The sequence below is a fragment of the Sitophilus oryzae genome, unplaced genomic scaffold, assembly GCF_002938485.1.
Source record: "Sitophilus oryzae breed Bouriz unplaced genomic scaffold, Soryzae_2.0 scaffold_374_pilon_pilon, whole genome shotgun sequence".
NCBI classification, from domain to species: Eukaryota; Metazoa; Arthropoda; class Insecta; order Coleoptera; family Curculionidae; genus Sitophilus; species Sitophilus oryzae.
Window position 1 is genome coordinate 1603160 of NW_022146945.1, and position 21109 is coordinate 1624268.

At 31.9% G+C, this 21109-nt stretch overlaps 4 protein-coding genes across 4 annotated transcripts; 2 read left to right on the top strand and 2 right to left on the bottom strand.

The window, feature by feature from the left end:
- Positions 1-4965: 4965 nt before the first annotated feature.
- LOC115885115 (putative OPA3-like protein CG13603) lies at positions 4966-6204 on the bottom strand. The gene is made up of 4 exons (XM_030903902.1): positions 5921-6204; positions 5686-5854; positions 5468-5631; positions 4966-5376 (listed from the first exon to the last, which is right to left on the bottom strand). The coding sequence occupies exons 1-4, from the start codon at positions 6060-6062 to the stop codon at positions 5090-5092; spliced, it is 762 nt and encodes a 253-aa protein (XP_030759762.1). The 5' UTR covers positions 6063-6204; the 3' UTR covers positions 4966-5089.
- Positions 6205-6559: 355 nt separating this feature from the next.
- Positions 6560-8852, top strand: LOC115885114 (caspase-2-like). Its single transcript, XM_030903901.1, has 2 exons — positions 6560-7328; positions 7390-8852. Exons 1-2 carry the CDS (start codon positions 6723-6725, stop codon positions 8044-8046), a joined length of 1263 nt encoding a protein of 420 aa, XP_030759761.1. The 5' UTR covers positions 6560-6722; the 3' UTR covers positions 8047-8852.
- Positions 8853-11535: 2683 nt separating this feature from the next.
- LOC115885137 (UPF0573 protein C2orf70-like) lies at positions 11536-15309 on the top strand. The gene is made up of 4 exons (XM_030903933.1): positions 11536-11766; positions 11843-11998; positions 14850-14959; positions 15023-15309. The coding sequence occupies exons 1-4, from the start codon at positions 11611-11613 to the stop codon at positions 15171-15173; spliced, it is 573 nt and encodes a 190-aa protein (XP_030759793.1). The 5' UTR covers positions 11536-11610; the 3' UTR covers positions 15174-15309.
- A 250-nt stretch (positions 15310-15559) lies between these two features.
- On the bottom strand, positions 15560-21031 carry LOC115885138 (calcium and integrin-binding protein 1-like). Its single transcript, XM_030903934.1, has 5 exons — positions 20608-21031; positions 20268-20370; positions 18867-19014; positions 18695-18807; positions 15560-15684 (listed from the first exon to the last, which is right to left on the bottom strand). The coding sequence occupies exons 1-5, from the start codon at positions 20700-20702 to the stop codon at positions 15574-15576; spliced, it is 570 nt and encodes a 189-aa protein (XP_030759794.1). The 5' UTR covers positions 20703-21031; the 3' UTR covers positions 15560-15573.
- Positions 21032-21109: the final 78 nt, after the last annotated feature.

A 21109-nucleotide genomic window follows, 5' to 3' on the forward strand; every position in this document is an offset into this window, starting at 1 on the left:
CTATCAAATAAAATAATATATTTCAAATTATAAGTAATGAATTATTCTTGAAGTGTATTCTGAAAAATTTCTAAATTATAAAATAGTGGAATATTGTTTGTAGTGCTTTTTTTTGCAAATTGTTTATAATAACTGTCATGATGGATACAGAGCCAGCTGGAAAGTCCTGTATTTATGCCAATATTTTTTATTTTTGAAACGTTTCCTTCTATTCTATTTTTATAAAAAAAAAAAAAAAAAAAAAATAAAGCATTTTTTAAAGGTGTAAGACTATTCGCAATATTCCGTCAATGGAATTAGTATCCGTTCAGTGCTTAAAGTCTCGCTTTGCGAATATGTAAAAAATTTGCGCAAATATTTGCCACTGCCAAAAAAAACATTGATTTAAATAGATTTTAAACGATAGTCTTTACCTATAACACCCATCCTCGCGTCATATATATATATTATATTATTATATTATATGTTTTATATTATTTTATTGATTTTTTTTTTTTTTTTTTTTTTTTAGAAAAATGTTTATATATATTTTATATTATTATTATTCTATTCTATATATATATATTTTATATATATATATAAAATATATATATATATATATATTCTATTATTTATTATATACCTTTGCGCCGGTCGGTGACTGCAAAAGCAGTATATATATTAAAATTCTTGTAAAGCGAGAACGGCCGATGAACGCTTGGTTGACGTGTCTACCTGCTTTCCAGCTGGTGAACTAGCGCGATCTGATAGACACGGCATTTAATTTTCTATGTCTAATCTCTCTACTTGGCGCGGCTGCGGCGTCTACTTATTGTAATCTATATATTCTAGTTGTGTCTCTTATAAATACGTGCAAGTATTTAACTTAACTGGTAGTAAGTTCAACCTCAGAAACACGCCTTTGAGTGTTATTTCGTCTATATATTTTATATTTTTGGAATTAATCGGTGTATTTTTTTTTGAAAATATTTTTGAATTTTTTTGTCAATTTTTTTTAGTTTTATAATTTAAAAAAATAATTTTTTTGATATATGCAAACATAGGTAGTAGATTAATTTACTAAGATAAGTAAAATCCAGAAAGATCCAGTGGGTTCTCAAACAATTCTCGAAGTATTGGAAAGAATTTGTAAGGAGCTGAAGACATTGGAAACTACCAATAAATACGACGTTAAAAAGCAGTCATAATTGGTCATATTTTTTCAAAATGCAAATATATGTTTCCTACAGTTGATCGTTGAGGGAAAGATTGAAGGACGACGAGGCATCGGGCGTAAACGGTTTCCCTGCATGCGGAATTTGCGCCAGTGCCATGGCAAAGTTTGCCATGGTTTAATATAGGAGAGGCAATGTGTGCAATTATCCGTTTTGGCTCAAGACAGGGAGAAATTCCAATTGATGGTCGCCAACCTCCGATGAGGAAAAGGCACATGAAGAAGGTTCTCTAAAATTTGAAGCTAAAAAATCATTTTTTTTGGAAATTTTCAAAGTAAAATAACTTGCTCGGTATTTTGGACTTTTTGAAAAACGATAAAGAGAAAATGTATTTCTTTTATCGAGATCTACCACCCTTTAAAATACTTGCACTTATTTCTGGGATACCCTGTTTATAACAATACACGTGATGCGTATACGCAAAGTTGCGAACGATGTCAAGAATAGGTACTCAGATTGGCGCTGGCTACCAGTAAGCGGCAAACCTGCTTGTAACACAGTGCAAGCGGCAAACCTGCTTGCACTGTGTTCGCACACTTAGTACATGAGGCAGCCTAAGGCTATGAAAAAAAAAACGTAGCTATGAAAATAAAATTTTAGATTTTTAATTTTTTTGTATACCTTCTAATAAAAATTAACTTCTATTCCAATAAAAAATTAACTAGTATGATTATGTGTTATCTGTGCTAGTATTAGGAAACTGGAGTAAATAGGGAGAATATTAATTCGTTCTCTAAGATGAGCAATACTAAGTAATTTTTTAAAATTCGACCCATAAGGGGGTGTAATTAGATAAAGGGGTGTAATTATACAAAAAAAATCTGTACCTACTAGGAGTATGAACTTTTGCCCATATGTGGCGCATTTGAACATTGATAAGCGATTTTTGGGGGTGCGAAATGAGGGGTTGAACGTTCTGGAACAATAAATTCTGTTCAAGGAATATGAGAATTTGCACAGAGGTTCCTTATGTAGCGTAATTGAATAATTAGAGTGATTTTTGGAATTCATTCCTTAAGAGGGTAAAACTAGGGGTGAAAATTTGTATAATTTTTTATGTAAAATCCGTTTCTAGGACTAGGAGTATGAAATTCTGTTCAGAGGTCCCTTAAATGATTAAAGTGAGTACCTAGAAGCAATTTTAGGCATGCATCCACCAAAAAATAAGGGATGAAATTTCGGTGACAAATAAAATTTGTTAAATGATCGGTTTTAGAAGTATAAATTTTTGCAGACGTTCCTTAATGTAACGTAATTTTTAGCACTAAAAGTCAATTTTGAAAATTCGCCCTCTAAGGGTGTGAAAAGAAGGGTTGAACGTTCTGGAACAATAAATTCTGTTAAAGGAATATGATGATGATTATATATGATGATTTGCACAGAAGTTTATTATGTAGCGTAATTGAATAATTAGAGCGATTTTTGGAATTCATTCCTTAAGGCACAGAATACCTAGCTACGCATATATACCAGCTTGCGTAGCTAGATATTCTGTGCTGAAGGGGATAAAACTAAGGGTAAAAATTTGTATAATTTTTATGTAAAATCCGTTCTAGGACTAGGAGTATGCAATTTTGTACAGAGGTCCCTTAAGTGATGAAAGTGTGTACCCAGAAGTAAATTTTGGACATGCACCCCCTAAAAAATAAGCACTCCCTATAAACAATTAAAAATAAAAAATAGTCTAAAAAATAAAAAAAAAGTTGGGGTGGCCCACTCTTATTATATTAGGGGTTAAAAAATAGATAACAACCTAGGAATAGGTTGTGACCAAACCAAACAAACCAACCTACTGAATATTACATAATAAATTTTTATCAAAATCGGTCTAGCCGTTTCGGAAATGGTAACAAAAAAATAAAAAAAACAACCCTATTAAAAAATATGGGATGATGGTGGAAGCGGTGAAAATTAGGGTTATTTGTATTTATTATGCCAACTTAAAAAATAAAAACATTTTTTTTTTCTTTCAAGAAAAATAAAAAATGAGGTGGGCTTACCTTCGCTACCCTTACCACTTAAGGGTATAAGAAAAGATAACAACCTATTCTTAGACGTACTGAGTATAACATGATAAAATTTTATCAAAATCGGTTCAAGCCGTTTCAGGGATGGTAACAAAAAATTAATAAAAACCAACCTATAAAAATATAGGGGATGATGGTGAAACGGGTTGAAATTTTTTGTTCTTTGTATTTTTAATGCAAAAATAAAAAAATAAAAATTATTTTTTTTCCAAAAATATAAAAAATGGGAATGGGCTACCCTTATCACTTAAGGGTATAAAAATAGATACAAACTATTTTCAGAACCTAACTAAATATACATAATTATATATATTCCATCGAATCGGCCAAGCCGTTTCGGAAATGGTAACAAAAAAATTTAAAAAAAAACATGCCCTATTAAAAAATAGGGGATGATGGTAGAACGGTGAAAATTTAAGGGTTGTTTTGTATTTTTTTAAATGCGAAATAAAAAAATAAATTATATATATTTTTTTCAAAGAATAAAAAAAATGGGGGTTGGCTACCTTATCTCTTAAGGGTATAAAAACAGATAACAACGTATTCCTCAGACCTACTGAATATACTATGTATAAAATTTCAATCAAAATCGATCAAGCCGTTTCGGAGATGGTAACAAAAAATTAAAAAAAACAATCCCCCTATTAAAAATAGGGATGAATGTAGAAAGGTGAAAACTTAGGGTTGTTTGTATTTTTTTAATGCCAAATAAAACAATAAAAATATTTTTTTTTTTTAAATAAAAAAAATGGGGGTGGGCTACCCTTATCACTTAAGGTTATAAAAAAATAAAACCATTTTCAGACTCTCAAATATACTTCGCACCAATATAAAATTTCATCAAAATCGGCTAAGCCGTTTCGGAGATGGCCAAAACAAAAAAAAATAAAAAACACCCCCTATTAAAAAATAGGGGATGAAATAAGAGAACGGTGAAAAGTTTAGGGTTGTTTGTATTTCTTAATGCCAAATAAAAAAATAAAAAACATTTTTTCTCTTTTCAAAAACTAAAAAAAAATGAGGGTGGGTTACCCTCTCGGCTACCCTTATCAGTTAAGGGTATAAAAATAGATAACAACTTATTCTTAGACGTACTGAATATACATATAAAATTTTATTAAAATCCGTTAAGCCGTTTCGGAGATGGTAATAAAAAATGAAAAAAACAACCCCTATTAAAAAATAGGGGATGAAGGTAGAACGGTGAAAATTTAGTGTTGTTTGTATTTTTTAATGCCAAATAAAAAAAAATATTTTTTTTCGCAAAATAAAAAAATGGGGGTGGACTACCCTTATCACTTAAGGGTATAAAAAATATATAACTACCTATTCTCAGACCTACTGAATATACATATAAAACTTCATCAAAATCGGTTAAGCCGTTTCGGAGGAGTACGGTAACCAAAACTGTAACACGGGAATTATATAAGATAATATTATATGTAAACTGCGGAGAACGGAAAGACTGATTATAGCAATAGATAAAATTTAAAACTATAATTTAAAAAGAATTTAAAACTATTCAAGAAAGTACACACAAAACAAGGCAACGCCGCGCGTCTATTCGTTCAATTCCGAGCAAAATAGCGAGGCTCCACGAAGTTGGGGCCTCGCTCGCCAAAGCGAGGCCCCATCGACAGGTCAGATTTTGATGCGAGACGAGACTTCTAGGGTCGGATAGCCTTCAGCATCGTCTTCACCTTCACATTTATTAATCTTCAAGATCAAAACATAACATGTATATTCCGCAATTAGATAACATTTATTTACAACCAGTATTCACGAGTAAAATTTAAAAAGCCTAATAAATTACTATTATATACACTTATTTAAACATACAGAATAAGATCAAAATTTAAATATTCGACTTAGATATTCTAATGCATGAGAGAGGTGTGTAGTTTCTTTAATCGTAGCTGGACTAGTGAAAAAATTTAATATATCATCAACTGCTCTAAACAGTAAAACGGGAGACGTGCTGGATTGAAATCTAACACTGCTAAGCTGATATAGTTCTGGTGGTTTTTCAATATTCTTTAGACTAGGATCATCATAAACTGGTGAATAAGGCGGCGGTTCATTAGAACTCTCTGATGGAGCTGATACTTTCTTGGGTTTAGCACCTAATTTTTCAGCTGTAACAAATAAAGAAATGTACATTTTTTTAATTAGTTTTCTATATAATTACGCAACATAAATATGCTATAGCTCCACACTATTGCCCACCTAGAGATTGCAACTGAGTATGCTGATCACCAAGTTTTCTAAATAATTCCCGTATTTGAGCTCTTTCTTCTTCTGCTTGAATGTACAACTCTTTAATGTCATTCCGTAAATCTAATAATTCTTGTATTCTTGCTTGTTCTTTTGCTGCTTCTTTATTTGAAGATCTAAAATCACATGTCATGACAAACACTATACATATACGTAATAGATTTAAAAACCTGTTATATTCGCTAAGTAGTATTCCTGCAGCAATAATAAATATAATTGCTTCTCCAAGTAAATTAGCCCCTAATTCAATTGCCTGTGCTTCATTTAGAACAGGAATATTTACAGGTTTGCCTAAATTAAGTATCCACATTTTGGACTTTATCTCACACCAGTTATAGACTATAACAACCAAATATTAACTATATATATCACGATCACGAGAGTTTACCGTTAATATCAACTTACATTGGGCTGGAGGCATACATACATATTTACGAAAAACTGGTGAACTTTTTGCTTGGTTCTTAACCACATTGGCAATCGGTTTACTAACTTGTTTCAGTAATAAGGCTCCTAGTTTAGCAGCGGGAAATGCTCCAATCACCATAATTATATAAGTTTAAAGCTTAAACAATACCTAATATGTATATTTTCCATATATTTTCTTTAAATTTTTACATTTAACCCCATTCTTTTTTATTCAGACCAGTAAACGATTAGCTCATAGCCAGAGGGTAGGTGATCAGAATAATCTATGGGTCATTAATAATCATATATAATTTTTTGTCAATAGGAGCACATCTCATATGGCATGGACCTTAGGCATGGACCATGGCTTGGACGGTCGATATGTGGTGAGGAGCAAGGCAGGCCAATGTGGCTGAGGACTGTGGTGCGAATTCTGCTTAAACATAAAAAAGACTCCGTCCAGATTTTTTTTTTCTAAACATTTCATAGGGTTTCACCTTTGACTAAAAAGATTTTCCTATTAACAGGCCGGATAGTCCTAGTAGCTTAGGCCTTTAAATTAATTAAAAAAAAACTTTAAAACATCGCCGTATAGTCCTGACAGCTTGGGCCGCAAAACCAAAATCAAGAAGATTTAAACTTAAAAGAAGACGATTTTGTGCATAACACTTTTTCTTTGTTTATTTTATCTCTGCCTTTTTTATTTGTTTAAAAATTATTATTACGCTTTTATTCATGGCTCTCTAATGCCCGCAAAAAAAGAAATAGAGGTTTTTCTTCTAAATTTTTTTGTACAAATATGTCAGAGCAACTTCATACCATAACACAGAACTGGATCAGTTTGATGAAGGTAAAGGAAATTAGGCAGTTAGCCCGATATCTAATTGAAAAGGGAGAATTCACTGAACAAGAGTTTGCTAGAGCGTTCTCATCTGAAGATGAACGTCACAACAAAAGGATGTTTTTCTTCGCTCTCCAAGAGAAACATAATTCTGCTCTTGTTGCCTTGCAACAATGGTTGATTGCCAAGGGTCATCAACACTTGGCAGGTTTTATTTCGCAGAAAAAATCAGGATGTGCTCCTTTTCGTGCTCCACAGGAAGAAAATGAAGATGAAGAGGAGGAAGAAAATGAAATATCCTCCTCAATTGAAGCTGATCAAGATATGGCTCATGTGGACAACAATACCACACCATTAAATATAGATGTCAAATTGGCTACAGAATTTTATGATTCATCCTTACATAATCCGAATATACAGTTTTATTCAAGTAGATCAAAGAAACGGGGACGTGTGTTAATAATTAATAATTATGAATTTTGGGCTTCTGGCCATACTTATAGAAAAGGTGCCAACGTAGATGAAGAGAATCTCTTCAAAATGTTTACTCAAATGGGTGGATGGGTAAGTTATTACTGATATCCTTAATAAACTATAAAATTATTGTTTCTGTATATTTTTACAGGTTATAGAGAGACATAAAAACAAAACCACTGAGCAAATGAGACTTATTTTAAAAGACTTTGCTCGTTACGAAAAAGATAAAATTTGCGATATATGTTTTGTTTTTGTGATGAGCCATGGATCGGAAAATGTCAACAAGACCACAATTTATGGTATAGATGGAAATTTTCTATACACTACAGATGTCCAAGAATATTTTATTCCAAGCAAATGTAGATTATTTCGAGGTAAACCTAAAATATTTATTTACCAAGTATGCAGAGGAAGTGAACATGATCTTGCTGTCCATAACACAGAAGTTGATAGTATATTTTCACTACCATCTACTAGTTCCGCAGGGACAACTCCCACATCTGTGATAGAATCATTTAGATCAATTGAAGATATGCTCATTGGCTACGCCACGTTACATGGATCAAAAGCTCACAGGGATACTTTTAGGGGAACATGGTACATCGAATTAATCTGCCAAAATTTTATGAATCTCGCCAACCATGAATCAGTGGATCATCTTTTAATGAAAGTAGATGAAGGACTGAGGAGGAGGAAATCTGAATTCCGAACTATGCAAACTTCTGAGACAGAAAATAAAGGCTTTAAGAAATTATATTTGAATCCAGGCATTTATGAAGAGAATGGTGTGCTTAAAAATTATTAATATTTCCTAATGATTAAGGTTTATGTAAGTTAATAAAAAGAGTTAAGGATCATTGAAACTGAATGATTTGAAATGATCTACATAATTTTTTTTGACTTTTTGAATAGTGTTATTTGATTATGGAAATATTTTTGAAATGTTTAATCTAATTTTTTTGATTATGGAAATATTTTTGAAATAGGTAGATTATATTACATAAAAGCGCATAGTTTATATGCCGATTTGTTTGTGATATTTTATAAATCTTTTATAGAATTTATTATACATTTTATACATGTATAGCTCAATTTACTGACTTTAAAAAATTTTATAGTAAAATTATTTAGGTTTTTGCTCTTTGTTGGTTCAGACAATTACAATATTTTTCTTTTGTAACTTAAATCACAAAAATAATATGAAATTATTCATTATTATATTATTTCAACTTGTGGTGCATTTACAATTTTTTATAGAACAAACACTTTAATGATCTCCTATTGTTCTGCCATTTTTAAATACTTTACATTCTACTAGTAAACTTTTATATAAATATTTTACCAATATATTTGTAAGTTACCTCTATGACCTCTATAAACAATAATTGTCAATAGATATATTTTTCTATGTATACTTTGTGAACGTTTATTTTAAGGCAATATATACATCTTTTTTCATAAACTATTCAAAATATGCCTTTTGTACCAAGTTTTTTTGTGTGAGCAATTGCATGCTTCATTATTTATCTTACAAGACATATTTTGTAATTTTTCTCTCTATACATATTTTTGTTTCATAACTATTTATAAATATACGTATTTTGTTTACTCTAAATCTTTGTTTTATTTATACAGGATGTTTCGAAAAAATGTGCCATTATCTCATAGGGAGTTTCCTCACGTAAAAATACGATTTATTTTTCATATCATTAACATCCTGTAACTTTAAAACTATACATTTCTGCACCCAAGTTAGAGCTCAAACTCACTGACAACCAGGTCGCAACGACCTGGCCGTCGCCGTCGGTTGGCCGGATCTATTGCGTACATAGGTGCGGCCAGATGAACGACCAGTTTCGGCAGGGCTGTCAGGTCTAACGATATTTTACGTTTTACCAATTAGAAAGTATTGTTTTTAGAAATGTTAAACCATTCGAGTTAACTAAAAAGCGAAGTTTTTATTCATGAGCTTATTAAATGTTCTAATATTAAATAAAGTAATATTGGCAATTTGGCCCGTCTGGCCTCCACAGAGTGTTGCATCAGATATAAAAATAATAAATAATCACATTATATCAATAAAGGACAAAAATAGTATTGTTCCTATGAATTGAAAACAAATGATTTATTTATGACTTATTTATATATACATAAAAAATATAAATATTTAATTTTTTAACTCTATTTCTTGGTATTTGTGTTTGACAAAATTTATTTATTGACAAAAATAGTATTGTTCCTAGGAATTGAAAACAAATGATTTATTTATGACTTATTTATATATACATAAAAAACATAAATATTTAATTTTTTAACTCTATTTCTTGGTATTTGGGTTAGTACAAGGTATTGAATTAGTCCTAGTAAAAATATAGTCTAATGGGCCCTGTTTGAAAAACATTAAATTATATTTACGAGTAAAATACAGTTGTCCCTCTTGTATGTACATGACTATACAATACAACTAAAAAAACTAATTTAATCAAAAAATAACAAGTGGTTGTAGAAAAACTTTAAATATGATTTTTTTTATTTTTTATTATCGAAACTCGAAGGTATAATAACAGGTATCATACCAACCATAAATAGAGTATGTTATATAAAAATGTTTTGAATTTTTACTAGGATCGACCCTTGATAAAAAAGGAACTATATCTAAAAGTTTCCCTTTTGATCCAGTCTGTATACTATGTATTTCTTTGGATTTTCTGCACGTGTGTAAAAACTACACTAAAACACAATATAGAAAATAAAATATTTTACGTTGAATTTGAGGGATTTCTCTGAAAAATTATTAATTTGGAAGAAAACCGGCAACAATAAGCGGCAGAAAATAATAATATTTTAGTGCAGTCTACTGGTCGCAACGACCAGCCAACGGCCGTTAGTGTCCGTTGTAGGTTGTACCATATGATTTAATGGTTTTAGAGGTAGCAGCGGCCTGGCCGGTGCGACCTGACCGTCATGTCAGTGTGTTCGAGCTCTTAATAGGAACCATTTTTTCATATTTTTTGATGAGGAATCAATGAGTAGTTATTTAACATTCTGGAAAGATAGTGATATTAAAATTTTTTGAAGGTTGCCATTAGAATTGCATTAAGGCAAATTAATTAAATTGCGTTTGTACAGTATGTCCCCGGATTGTCTTTACAAGACGAAACACTTTTTTTAATATTGACATTTTGAGAAAAATGCATTCTTTATAAAAAAATTTGCTTGTTCTAAAATGGTGAATCCTTTTTATATTTTTTCAAATTTCCATACCGTTTTAGAGAAAATTAAGAACATGAAAATATGGCTGAATTTTTTCTAAACCCTAAAAATCAAAAGGCAGTTCTATGGTAATATCAATTTGATTTCATTCTTTGATAGATGGCTATTATTAACTTTGATTAACGTCATAACCTATACTGTTCTTAAAGTATCATATTTTCCGATAACTATATCATCACCCTTTGCGTAGCATTAAACTAAATAAATTTTATGTTTCTTTAACGTTTTAAACTTACAAAAATTATTACGTTAATTAAAATTCCAAGATTTTGTAGGACTTTGGAAAGAATTCAACCAGATTTTTATGTTTTTCTTCATTTTCTCTAAAACGGTATGGAAATTTAGAAAATTATAGAACGGGATTAACCATTTAAAAACAAGAATTTTTTTTTTACGAAGAATGCCTTTTTCTGAAAATGTCAATAATAAAAAAGTTTTTCCGTCTGTAAAGACAATCCGGGGACATACTGTATATCAAGGAGACCGAAATCGACAAAATGTCAAGAGTTGACGTGACAATTATTTTCGCGAATCAACATTTAACATTTAACGGTCTACTCAATTTTACTAACAAGAGAAAAAAAGTCAGTAGCGCACATATTTTTTTAGTCAAATATTCCAATGACAACCCGCATATGCACGTCCATGGTAAATATGTCGACCCTTTTTTAGTATTAAAATATGTCGCACTAATAGCAACTTTTATCTTCAAAATTTCATCTGAATTGCTAAAAGCACTTTGGAAGAAAATTATAATAAATCGAAAAAATATGAAAACTTTAACCCCCTGTAGCTACGAAACTATATAAGCAGAATCGGACCTATATGTTAATATGAAAAATAAATCCTATTTTAATGAGAGAAATCTCCCCACGAGAGATGATGACACATGTTTTTTAAAACAGCCTGTATAGTGTGACCAAAAGATAAACTACATAAATACCTACAACTTCCCGTCCAACACATATTACATCGTGTGTGGACCGTTTTAGAAAATTAGTTCATTTAAACACATGCAATGACTTTTCAAAATATGTAACTGACAGAAGTACTTTCTAAATTTTCGTTTCAAAATTTCCTGTAACAAATATAAGCAATGGGGGAACTTAAAAAGGCGGATATTAGCGCATCCCATTACCCACCAACATTAGAAGCATTTTTTATGGGAGCAGAGCCCCCTGAACAAGGGGGCTATATAGACCGCCGTAGTTATTTCGACAACTACCGAAATGAAGTCTTATCTAGATTAAAAGTAAGCTAAATTATTATTTTATATGAATAATATAAGACTTGGTATGTCACGCTAATGTATATCTACCTCTGTATAGGTGCCTAAAGATGACTGGGACGATTTTGAGACCATGTACACACCTCATCCTGATGCATCGATTTATAAGAAATCCGGCAAGTATCTTAGATTTCCACAGTCAGATATTAGTATGTTGGATGCTGGTAGACAACAAGAAGTGGATAATTTCTACGTGGTAACGTTATAAAAAGAAGAATGCTTGCAAATACTGGGTGTCCCAATATTCCGTGGACATAGACCACTGCTTCGTTTGTCTGCTAGAGGGCATCAAACTTTAAAAAAATAAACACTTTTTTTAAAATATTTTAAGAACCATTAAAGGTGCCCGGTGGCGTAGAGGTACAGGCTCTCGTCTAGCAATCTCAAGGTAGTGGGTTCGAATCCCACACCCGGCATTTCATCAGCCGACTATTTTTATTAAAATAAAAATAGTTTGGGTACCTATAGGTCGACTCAGCTTTAAATGAGTACTTGGGATTCACAATCCTGAGGTAATAATAGGCGGTTGAAGTGTAGTGCTAGCCAAATTACCTTCCTTGTATACCGAACGGCTATCTAGTATGGCAAGCTGTACCTTGCTACTCCCAAGGGGTTAAACGCTATATACGGGAGCTATTATTATTATTATTAAGAACCGTTATTCCGATTTGAATGAAATTTTGGGTGACTATGTTTTGCTCGTAAACATTTGACTTTAAAAAAACAAGAAAAAGTATGGGAAGTAAAGAAGTTTTAGAGTAAATAGTTATTTCCAACTCCACCGACGACCGAAATTTCACGTCGTAAAATGGCCCCTCTGGTGTATGATCGAAAAAAAACCGGCGTCCAGTTGGCTTGGAAATGACGATGGATGACATTTCCAATGACATATAAAATGACAGCGATATTCATTTCAGAGCCATCGCTGACGCCGTTTTTATTCGATCATAGGTATTTACTTATTGCATGGTTTTCGAGAAACAACTTTTTGGAGAATTTATTTTTCCAAAGTAGACCTAGAAAATATACAGGGAGTTCCAATATTCCGTGAGCATCTTAGATTAAGAATAAGTGGATATAGAAGAACTATATACTTATTTTTTGAATCAAAATTAGTTGATGCACATAATTTACCTTTATACAAAAGTGCTTCGGTTGTCCGTTAGAGGGCATCAATAAAAATAAACCTGAACGTTAATTAATTTAAAATTTATTATTTTTTTAAGCTTTTTATGAAGCTTTATCAAATATGATTTGTGATACTAACATTGTATGTTTCTTGCCTTGTGAAGGACCACCCTTTATATAAGGGAAATAACGATTGCGGCGACACTACTTTTAATTAATTTATTACAATTAATATGATAAAAAATACAACAGTAAATTGAGCCCGTTTTACGTGACGTGACAATTATTTTCGCGAATCATTCTCTCGTCTCTATGGAACTGTAAACAAAACGGTCAGCCTGCTCACAATTACAAACAAACATAAAATTCCATATTTTCGACATAGAGATTATTAGAGCATAATAAATCTTATGCGACTCTATAGCTTGATGTGACGAAAGATATTTTTTGGAAATCAGCTTCGGAAAAATATTTTTTTCCTCAAAAAGTATGCGCGGGGACTTTCTATGACAAAAAATGTAGTAGAGACATAGATAGATATAGAGACAAAAAATGTAGTAAATATACTAGAAGGACCATTGTACGAAATAAAAAACGGTCATCGGTAGAGTTACAAAAAAAATATTTATATTAAAATTTATGTAAGTGTTGGGGTAGTAGTAGTTTTCACCCTTCCTGTAATTTTTTTTGATTTTTGCGAAAGTCAAATGTTAAAGCATCGAGCGAACGACCGCATGCATTCGGTCCACCGTCAAAATATACCGAATTCCATTCGTTCGCTCGCTCGTTCGTTCGGATAATAAATACGCACCTTTAAAGGTGCGTATTCATTATCCGAAGGAACGAATGTTCGCTAGTGGTATGGACGGGGACGGTACGATAGAACCGCACGAGAAGACCGGACGCGAACGCCTTTGATGTACCGACTCGAAACGGATGGTCGAGCGAACGAACGACCGCACCTTTAAGGTGCGTATTCATTATCCGAACGAACGAACGAATGAAAGTGCGGTATATTTAGACGGGGGCCGAACGCATGCGGCCGTTCGTTCGTTCGCTCGACCATCCGTTTCGAGTCGGTACATCAAAGGCGTTCGCCAACAAATGTCTCCGGTCTTCTCGTGCGGTCCCCGTCCATACCACTAGCGAACATTCGTTCGTTCGTGCGGATAATGAATACGCACCTTAAAGGTGCGTATTCATTATCTGCACGAACCAACGAACGAACGAATGAAAGTGCGGTATATTTAGACGGGGACCGAACGCATGCGGCCGTTTGTTCGTTCGTTCGCTCGAGCATCTGTTTCGAGTCGGTACATCAAAGGCGTTCGCCTGCGTGCGCATTCAGATTTAGACGGTCTTCTCGTGCGGTTCTATCGTACGCGGTCCCCGTCCATACCACTAGCGAACATTCGTTCGTTCGTTCGGATAATTAATACGCACCTTTAGCAAAACATAGACACCTAAAATTTCATACAATTGGAATAACGGTTCTTAAAAAAATATCTCAAAAAATGTGTTTATTTTTTTAAAGTTTGACGGTCTCTAACGGACAAACGAAGCACTTTTGTATAGAGGTAAATTGTGTCTAATGAACTTAATTAACTTGATTCCAATAATATGTAGTAGTTCTATGTCCACGGAATATTGGAACACCCTGTATATTTAATCTGGGTAGTCATTTTTTTTAAATTACTGATTCTTAAGCCCCATACACTGTGCATTGATTCGTCGATTTGATGCGTCAATGCACACACATTGGGTATGATGTGGTTTTTCGAAGCGATGTGTCGATTCAATTTTTTAATTCGTTTGGAAATTCGTCCATTGTGTTCGTGATATTTCTTTTTATGGCTCATACAAATCATATAAAACGTTTCGTTTAAACATAAAAATAATTTTTCCAACCCTTATTTTAGGCGTGTCAAATGCACAGAGAACAATACAAGGATTACACAGGCTCTTTACATCCGCTGGACTACTTCAAATCAGCAGATTATTTATACCAATGTCCTAAAGATCCTACAAGGTACCTTAAAAAAGTTTGCTCCACCGAGGAGTTCATTTTACTTTATGACTTTTATCATTACAGCGTATACATGAAGTACCCTGTATATTATACGAAATACAAAGATCCTTTGGTGTTTCCCCTCTCTTATGGAAGAACTAAAAGATTGCCACCTTTGCCAGGGAGGGCACTGACAGGGGTGTATGAAAGAACCAGCTATGTAGGACGTTGCTGAACAGCAAAATCAAAAGCCTGAATAGCTTAAAAATCAAAATGCGGTACATTATTGTTGTGATTATTGTTTATTATATATATTTTTTTATAATTCACGACATAAAATACAATAAAAAAATTACAATAAAGTTATAAAAACTAAGTCTAATTTATTATACATATACGTTCATTTACTATGCTTTTATTTAATTATGAACATAATAATCCTTATGATGTTTTACGTATATCAATTATAAGTCATTTGTTTATGGCGTATATTTAAATTTTCACCTTGTCTTTCTCCCTTTTATAAAAACAAATAAAATAAAAATGCAATAAAGTCTCTTATTGTAAATTTTCATACTTATGGGTGATTAAGTGTTATTAACCTTAATCGATAATTATATCTTTGTTTTTTTGACCTAAAAACGGAAATTAAACGAGTGAGGAAATTCAGACATCTTTCCGACAGCATGGCTGAACGATTGCACTGAAATTTTTCCAGAAGACTCTAAATCCATCTCGTTCATCAGCTGAAACACACATAAATACAGTTTCAGTTTATATCCATCATTGTGCACTTATAAAAAAGTTGCGTCTATCTAGAGTTTGTCTAAGGAGGTATTATGTCATTTTAATTTACATGTATCTAAATTGAATTGTCTATCATTATTTGAACGTCCGTCGTCTGATGATATTCTTCCTTGACTCGGTAGACAGACGGACAGACTTTAAAAACAGTTGAAACAGTGTTAATATACAGGGTGTCCCAGGCTGAGCATGCATTAGAAGTTTCTAGAGAACTACAATATCTAGATCGGAGATTTTTTGCACATCACTGTTTCACAACGAGATCTATCGATTAAAAATACTTTCAATATGGCGTCACTTTCGGAAATACCGGAAGTTGACAGCAACTTTCTTATATAAATGGGTACCCCTCCATTTTTTATTACATTAAATTCTATGTAAATTTTTATGAATTTTGATATTAAACACTCTATACCTAACATTAACCGTTTTTTAAGATTTTTTTTAATTTTTGGAGGCAAAGAACTGCCTGTCAAAAAAATGTGTATAGCCTAAACGTCAAATTTAGTGATTTCCACAGCTACTGTGACATGAAAAAAAAAACATGTGACTATTTCAAAGATTAAATTGATCAAATGTCATATAATATTAGCCGTAGCTGTCATGGAATTGAGCGATTAAAACATTATGATAAATAAATGAAGGGTTCAGGAGAAAAACTTGATAAGCGCCAATTTCTTCATTTTAGGATTTTACAATATTATAGTAGGTCTAACTGCTCCCTACAAAATGTATAAACTCTGCAGGGCAGTAAGTTGTTAAATCGTATCGTCAGTGAAACGTGATAACCTGCTAACTCCATTTTTTATGCGAATAAGTTTGTTTATACCGTTAGAAAGAGAAAAAAATACTCTATAAATATGGAAAGCAGCTAAATTCTTTATAATTAAAAAAAATGTTATTTTAATTAAGTATTATTTAATGTTATTTTAATTAAGTTACTGTCGGTAACTTACCGATACCGACGATTATACAGAATAGCGCCCCTGGTGGATTTTTTTTGCGTATTTTCTCTTCTTACGTTTTGGTCAGTCTTTCTCTATTATATATAGAAATCAGGAAACTACCCGTAATGCAAAGTAAACCAAAATGCAATGCACCCAAATTGCAATGCAAATATTGTTAATTAAAAAAAAAACGTTTTGGGGATAACCTCGTCAGAATATTACCGTCGCTTTTTTCTGTTTCATTTCTATTTAAGGATAAATAATGAACTACTAGGGGAGTCCGCGAAGGCTGGGGCTCGGCTGGCAATCGCCAACCTGACTATATAGCCAGTCCGACCCTGCGTCGATCCATTCTGTAAATACAGGGTATCCGTAAAGGGTAAGGGAGAAACACAGTTATTTCTACACGAGCAATTCATAGGCGTGCTATAAATATTTTAAATAATATTGTTTATTTTAATATTGTTAGTAATAATATTACTTACTTGTACAAAAAATTCATTTCTATTCCACATTTTTATTTCTTATTCTATTATATTTTTATTTTTATGTTATTTATGCAAGATGAATATCTGCAATCTCCCTATTGTGTCTGAAAAAAATGAAGTAACACGAAATATTGATTTTTATTGTTCCCCAGGAAATACAATTCTTATCTCTTTATCATATTAACGCATGAACATACTTCCTACATGTGTACATATTTTTTTGTACCGTTTTTTTGCTCTCCTGTAAAATTAGGAATAATGGAGTTAGCAGTTTATCACATTTCACCGACGGTATGATATATACCTAATAAAAACAAAGAATATACGGCCAGAACCTGATACCTACCAGCCGTCCAGGGCTCTCCTGTAAAATCAGTGAAATGGCGCTTATAATGTTTTCCCCTGGACCCTTCTAATTTCGCAAATGGAAACCCATTTTTTTTTATTTCACTAGTGAAAATGTTTTTCAACTCGTTACTTTTTGAGTATACATGTGCCTATAACTAAAATGTATCGTTTTTAAGATATTTAAAATTTAGTTTAAAGTGTTTTTTTTATTTTATCCAGTAGCCTATGACTTAAACGTCAAGCGGCTTAAAACAATATATCTGAAGTCATATCGTGACCATTTGTTAAAAAATCAGTCATTGATCGTCATTTCCAAGCGAACATTCTTTTTTTTCGATCGTACGGTATATTATTAATATCAACTATTAGATAGCGAGGGAAGAAAAACATTAAATACGGTTGAAGTCCTAAAAATTAAAAGTCGTATCTATCTATGGTAATATCACTTAGATTTATTTTTCTGATAGATGGTTTTCATTAACGTCATATTCCTTTCCATTATTAAAGTACTACATCTTCCGATAACTATCATCACCCTTTCCGTAGCATTGAACTAAATAAATGTTGTGCTTCTTTAACATTTTTAAAGAGCAAAATATATTACGTTAATTAAAATTAAACATCAATAAATAACAATCTATCAAAAAATGAAAACGAAATTATATTACTACAGAAACACGTTTTGATTTTTAGGACTTCAATTAGGACAAAATTAGAAAAAAATTCAACTATATTTTCATGTTTTCTTTTATTTTCTCTAAAACGGAATAGTAATTTAGAAGAGTAAAAAAGGGATTAAGTATTTTATATAGAACAAGCAAAATTTTTTATAAAGAATGCATTTTTCTCAAAACGTCAATATTAAAAAAGTTTTTTTTCCTCTTGTAAAGACAATCCGGGGACATACTGTAGACTGCATGATAGGTTATAACTTAAGAAAGGGAAACACAATAGATCTTTAAGGCCGCCGTGATTAAACCCCTCCCACTCTCCCACTCCTGCTCCCATCCCTTACGCGTGATGTCATCAACTAAAGTTGATGACATCACGCGTAAGCCATCTGACCATTTTTCGAGAGTTATACGGTTTAACAAAAATCGATTTTGGTTTTGATCAAACTATCAAACTACACAAAAAACAGACTTGTGATATTTTGCTACATTACTTACAGTTTTAATAATTTGATCGTGTTCCGCTTCTGTCAAATACCCACAATCTCCTGTCAGACGATCGATAACACAAGAAATATCTTGCTCTCCAACATAGCCATCCTCGTCAAAGTCTACAAATAAACAGGGATTACAATACACTTCCTTGTTGTTGGTGTACATTTCAGTTTACCGTAGATCTGAAACGCCCACTCTGCCTTGACACGGTCAGGACATTTTTCAGACATTGCAGAACACAAATCTAACACATCTTCGAATGACATCCTGCCATCTTTTTGCGAAGAAAATACTGAGTATATTCGATCTCTAAATGGATTATACTAAAAAAAACTTCATCAACGTTTGCACTTTTATTAAATTCTATACCAGGTGCGTCTCAAAAGTGCTTCACCCCTATATCTTTTTTCTTTTTTCAGATCAAAAATTTAGATTTAGTATGTTAGTATACGACATAAATTAGGATTGATTGACATATTCAATTGTTTTCGGTTACTTCCGGTGAAACCGGAAACCTAACCAACCTAACCGAAAACACGGAACCGAAACACCGGAAATTACTACAACTTTTGATTTGTAAAATGGCACCCTCGGTATTTTTTTACTTTATTCGATAGAAAATGACACTCTAAATCGAACGATATATCATATGTCAACTTTTGACATTTTCGCATATGGATTATTTGTAATTGTTACATGCGGTTCATAATGACAATTTGACTGGAAATACCAAGTGTGTGGTACCAAATTATTCGTAAAAAAATGCTTTTTCCAAATATGCTAATGAGTCACCCTCGTTCCATTTGAAAACATTGAGATATGATTAAAAATACGATTTGGGCATCATTGTCCAGCCATAGGACAAGACACTAAAACATTAGACAATCAAATCTATTTTTCCAAGACTCCTTGATTAAAAATTAATGTTTTTAACACAGCCATGGCACTCTAGATTGAAATTTAAAATACAATTTGTTTTTGAGCGAATATGTTAAAAGTTGACATATGATAATATGTCATTCGATTCAGAGTGGCATTTTCTATAGAATCAAGTAAAACAAATACCGAGGGTACCATTTAAAAATCAAAAGTTGTAGTCATTTCCAAAAGTCGTGACCAAAAACAATTGAATACATCAATCAATCCTAATTTATGTCATATACTAACATACCAAATCTCGTTCTTTTATCTGAAAAAAAAAACAAAAAAGTTATAGGAGTAAGCCACTTTTGAGACGCACCCGGTATACTGTGCGATTGAATAAAAACGACGTCATATTATCGCTCTGGAAAAAACGATGCAACTGTTAATACGTCATAATAAATGGTTAATTATACCACAGATAGATTATACGGAAGAGGCGATTTTAAAATTAAAAATACAGTAAAGTTCAATTATTACGGAAATAGTCATGTTTTGTTAATAATAATTCCACTTTATTTTCAGTTATCACAGTCATTTTTAATTTTACAATTTAGTTTTGTACCTCCAGGAAAATTAACCATTTTAAAGTTACATCATGTTCTTTCAGAACGCCGATATTATTATTTGATCACTCTGTATTATCTGTACAAACCTTTATTTGGGGAAAGATGGTTTCTATGGCCTGAGGGGGAAACCTAAAATTCAAGTCGCGAAGTTGTCCCTGGGCTTCAAGCTGTCCAAAGGTTTTATACAAACTAAAACATTATTTATTAGTTTTATATACAGTGTTTTCACAACTTTTGGGTTTGGGAAATCATTCTAATAGTGAGTAAAAGGGAGATCAAAAAAATTATATGAAAATTCGTTTTTGAGTTTAATAACATTGAAATATTAAATAGGCACAATATGAAATAATATAAATAATATTATAATTATTATAAAGGGCAAAATAAATTATATTATATACTGTTATAATTCCATGGTTTACTTACTGAAGAATCTCAGATTTACTTAGATAAGTCAACATTATATACTCATCTAGAATATCTTCTGTTAATTCTGAAAATCTGCTTTGTGAACTGCCCATCTTTCCAACGCAAAAAATTACTTTCACTACATTAGTTCAATTAACAACAAATAGCACGATAAGTTATTAAAAGGTTTTGATATCAACGCGATTCCTGATAAGATAGCTATGAGTTTTATTGAACTAAGGATTTTTTTAATAAAAACCTTTGTGATTTACTAAGTTTCAGCAATAAAAATAGTCCCATGTTCAAAAAAATAAGTAAAAATAGATAAGACCTAACAGAAACTAAAAAAAAATAAAAAATGAGAGTGCGAGATAAAAAAGACTCTGAAAGAGAACCTAAATAATACACTAGAATAAAATTAATTAAAATAATATGCTTATTGTGATTATTTTAGAACTTATCTATATTTACTTATTTTTCTGTTCTTTTGTGATAGAAAATAACGTATGTTAATTATGTA